Here is a 4,956-nt window from a genome sequence, read left to right as displayed (position 1 = left end):
TGCTTATTTGCAAGTTCTCTAATGCCCTCTACAACCTTCTGTTTGCTTTTCTGACATCCCCCTGATTTTGTGCAGGTGCCGACTGCATTGTGTTCTTCAGAGTGTCCAGCAGGATATGCAAAAAAGCCAAATGGGATGCACAAATGCTGCTTCAGCTGTGAGATCTGTAAAACTAAAACCTACATAAACATAACAGGTAAATAACTTATCTGGGAGAATACGATTATCTAAAAGCCATTTTAATGTTTGAAACGAGGGTGAAAAGAATAGAAACAAGTTATTTTCCCTTTAATTCTGAGGAGACAAATAATTAACATCTTCCATCATGAAACAATGAGTTTATTACCTTTTTTATAACAGAAAAAACTTTTGAACGATTTCTAACTTTCCCTTCATTTCTAAAATACTTGAGAAAAATTGTCACTCCCAAACTCCACAATCATTTCAGCAGAATACTATTCTTGAAGCTTTTCAGTCTGATTTATGTCCCTTACATAGCACTGAAACTGCTCTGTTGAAGATCCCTAATAACCTTATTGCAGCTGATTCTGGTCTCCTCATTATCCTCATTCCTCTTGACCCGAGCGCGGCCACCATACCTCACTACTACATCAGGGTCTCTTCTAGAAATCACCTCCAATTCCTTCTGTTGGTTTCAACCCTATTTCTTAATTCATCCAACTCAAATAGCCCTTATTTGTTTATTCTGGCATATCCCAAGATTCTTTCCTCTTCCTTTCATCACTTCCCCCCCTACTTCTTAGGAATATTTTCCACAAATGTAATTTCAACTCTGGAATTCCATCCCACCTGAACTCCGCAACACTGATGCTCTAAAATCCAAACTCTAAACTCATCTGTTTAAATCTCACTCAGTTTGTTTTATTGTGCTTTTAATGTATATTTTTTAGTGATTTCATTGTCTTTTCCTTTTATTCAAAGTGTCCTTGGGTTTTTTGAAAGGTGCTTTCAAATGAAATGTGTTATTATTATTGAATGGAAAAATACTCAAGATTGTAATAACATTTTTTGTAATAATTCTGTTGTCCTACATTAATCAAAGTTTTACAAATTGTCTGTCTGTGCTGTTATACAGAAAACCCCTTCAGATGCATCAGCTGTAAAGACACTGAGTGGTCTGCAGAAGGAAGTACGTCATGCACTCCAAGGCTCCTGGAGTATGTGCTGTTCACAGACTCTGGTGCTATGCTAACCATGGTCTTGGAGGGGCTCCTGTTGGGCCTCATTGTAAGTGTGTCTGCTGTCTTTGCCATTAACTACAACACTCCTGTGGTCAGATCTGCAGGAGGACCGATTTGCTTCCTAAATCTCGGCTGCCTCAGCCTGTGTAGCATCAGTGTTTTCTTTTATTTTGGTGTTCCCACACCGGCTTTTTGTGTATTAAGATACCTTCCGTTTATTTTGTTTTACACTGTTTGTTTGTCATGTTTTGTGGTGCGCTCTTTCCAGATTGTCTGCATTTTCAAAATATCTGCTCAAATCCCCAACATCCACATTTGGTGGGTAAAATACCACGGACAGTGGCTGCTCATCAGCGCAGCCTTTGTGTTCCAGGCGGTCTCAATCACCATTAGCTTTAGTTGTGATCCTCCGAGTCCTTACAACGAAACATCCTGGTATCCAGAGCAAATAATTCTGAGCTGCAACTTGAACATTCAAGCGTCTATTTGTTCTCTGTTATTACTTCTGTCGCTGTGCTGTCTTTGCTTCATTTTTTCATATATGGCCAAAGATCTCCCCAAAAATTACAATGAGGCCAAAGCGATAACTTTCTGTCTTCTCCTACTCACCTGCACCTGGGTCATCTTTATAACTGAATACATGCTTTATCGTGGGAAATACATCCAGATTTTTAATGCTCTGGCCGTTCTATCAAGTCTGTACTCTTTTCTGTTGTGGTATTTCCTCCCAAAATGTTACATCATCATTTTTCAACCCAGCAGAAACACACAGCAGTACTTTCAAGGTCTTATTCAAAATTACACCAAAACAATCAGTCAATAGCACTTTCAGCAGCTTAATTAAAGTTGTTTATTTATTTTTTGGAGTTGGGTCATTCCAGAATTGGAGAACATTTTACTTTCCACCCGTTGTTTTTCAAATAATCCAAGTACAAAACACTAAAACATGCCATTTTTTGACTAAAATCACTTATCATTAGGCTAAATCTACAAAAATCAGCAGTAACAAGTTAGCTAAAAACAAGATACCTTTCCTGTAAAAAGCCAAAATTAGTACAGATTTGCAACCCTGTCACTTGCAAAAGTTGGTAACAGGGTTTTACCAAGCTTTGCAATCATCATAATGTCATAAAAATTAGACCACTGATCTAGAAGCTGAACTAATCAAAGCTTTGACAGTTTATTAACTGTTATTGGTGAATATGTGGCAGAAAAATCATAAATGTGAAGGTTGACTTTTCATGAATTTAAAGCCAACATGTCTTCCAATTCTTGAATGGCCCAGTTAAACCTTTGCTCTTTCGACCTCTGATGGAACCAGAATATATTTGGAATGTTTAGCAAGATGTTTTTTATTCAGACTCAGATTCATGCTCCATAATATACATAAATCTACTTTCAAACATGCAGTTATCTTTAGTTATTTTCTACAACTGTTATGCAGAGGAAAAACTGAGTAATGTAGACGTCACTTATTTTAAAACATGTCTGTTTTTTATTGTTCCTGATTCTGCATAAACCACTGAATGTTATTGTTTATTGTATGATACATGAAGACTTATAAAATATATTGTTTTATGTCAATGTATCATTTAAATGTGACAGCATATTTTCTGGTAGGTAAAAAAAAAGTAACAAATTTGAGTTATTTTAAATGATGCAACAATTAAATGAACTCAATAAAATGACAGAGTATCCCTTTTCTTTTTCATTACTATCATTTCTTTAGACATTATTTTGACCTATTGACCCCAGTGTAATCCAATTACATGGACAGGTGTCAAACTCTAGTCGTCCAGGTCCAGTGTCCTACACACATTCAAACTAACCTCCCATTGTAGCTTTTTGTTAACGAAACCACTTGATCCAGGTAATCAGCAGCATGTTTTTTGAGAAAATCTAAAGGATGTCGTCCCGTGAGGCCAGGAATCCAACACCCTTCTTCAAAAGATGTTTCTTTTAGAATGTGATCCTGATCTTGTGTGAACACTATAATGTTTTAGTCTCCTTTTATACTTGACAGATCTGTGTGACGATTCAACATAATGTGAAGTTATAGTGTTCAAATGATAACATCCTGTTCGTGATGCCAAGATTGTGGTGGAAACTTGTTAGATTCGATGGAATAAAGAAAAGCTCGTCAAGCAGATTCAAGAGTGTTTATATAGAGTAGAGAAAAGATACACGCTTAACAAGCATGGAGAGGTCTGCACAATCTCTGACTATGAGGAAGGACGATCGTGTTTTATACAGTCACACAAACAAACTTTAATCAGGAACTTAGGATAGGGGCGTAAGTGCAATTTTTAATATGGACAGGATGTTCCAACAAAATCAAGATAAATGCTAAATATCAAGACATTAGAATGTGGTGAAACAAAAATAAAAAACTACGGACGAAACGAACAATTTGCATTAAAACATCAGCATAAAAATGCTGCCATCATGGTTTGTCATTCATTTAAAATAGCACACACATGAGTTGCCTTTAATTTAAGGGCATGTTAGTGTTATAACATATGTTTATGTTAGGATTTGCACAGAAACTACTTCTGTCTGGTCTTTTGGAAACTATCTTAATTAAATTTATGGACATAATCAAAGCCTCGACTCTTCCTCCCAGAAGAACCGCAAGTTCCAGCCTTCCGCCAGGTGACGGCGCGGATTCAAATTTTGGTCATGAATCACTTTCAGCTGCTGTATCGTTGCAAATTTTCTTCTCACAGATGGCCCATGTGGTCTTGAGTTAAATTGTGCAGAGATTATTTGTAAAAGGGGGAGAAGTTTGTATTTGAATGACTTCTCTTCAGCTGAATCTGTTTGCATTGATTTGTTTGTGATGCTTAAAAGACTGGAGGGAAATACACTCATGGAAGATTGTGTGTGGCTGTACAGTAGAGAATCAGCAGTAAGCAAAAGGTGGGATAAAAAGTTAAGAAACAAAGATACAAGTTCACATTTGACAAAGATAAACATGTGCATTTCCCTGCGCCTTCTCTTAGAGTCCTTTAGATATTTCTAATTACTTACACAACTTTGACTTTAACAGTATATTTGAACGAAATTAAAAATGTTATAGAAACGTGATTCAACATTTCTTTTTAATTGTCTTTGATTTAATAGAGCATTCTGCAACTTTTTTTTTATAACTGACCCATCAGGACTACTATTCAGTACAGTATTTTTAAAATAATACAGTTTAGTTGATTAAAACATTCATTTCGATTTTATCTATACAGTCCAAGATCACAACACAGTTGTCTCAATGGGCTTCAAACCAGTAATTGTGCAAAGACATATAATCAGTTATGACATATAAACAATAGCTGATTACTAAACTAAAGAGACTGGGAATCCCTGCCCTTTAGACCCTCTCTCTCAAATTAATGTACAAAGCACACAAGACATGGTCATGTAATAGGATGTGTTTTTTATTGTTTTTATTCTATTTCTTGCTGGACCCTGTTTGTGTGCACTGACTGTTTTGAATGCATCATGGACCTAATTGGAAGATGGAGAATAGGTGCACTCCAGCCACACCTGGTGACTTTAAAAAGAGCACCAGGTGCAGCAGCAAGACGGACAGACACAGAGATGTGCAGAGACACAGAGGCACATAGAAGACGCGCAGGAGGATGAACAAGACTCACAGGCGGGGATCCCCACGTCCCCACGTCTCCCGGAGCCATGCCGCCCTGGGAGCGGGGTGGCCACCGGTCCTCCCTGGACGGCACAAACTTTTAGCCACCTGATG

At 37.3% G+C, this 4,956-nt stretch overlaps 1 protein-coding gene across 1 annotated transcript in view; it reads left to right on the top strand.

The window, feature by feature from the left end:
• The window catches only part of LOC112159314 (taste receptor type 1 member 1-like), a 6,085-nt gene extending 3,990 nt beyond the window's left edge, over positions 1 to 2,095 (top strand). The window contains exon 6 of the mRNA XM_024293325.2: positions 1,097 to 2,095. Coding sequence (XP_024149093.1) covers positions 1,097 to 2,025 — 929 coding nt within the window. The 3' untranslated portion in view covers positions 2,026 to 2,095. The remainder of the gene's footprint in view (positions 1 to 1,096) is intronic.
• The last annotated feature ends 2,861 nt before the right edge of the window (positions 2,096 to 4,956 follow it).

The sequence above is a fragment of the Oryzias melastigma genome, linkage group LG7 (genome assembly GCF_002922805.2).
Source record: "Oryzias melastigma strain HK-1 linkage group LG7, ASM292280v2, whole genome shotgun sequence".
NCBI lineage: Eukaryota > Metazoa > Chordata > Actinopteri > Beloniformes > Adrianichthyidae > Oryzias > Oryzias melastigma.
This window is presented reverse-complemented; position numbering and strand designations above follow the sequence as displayed.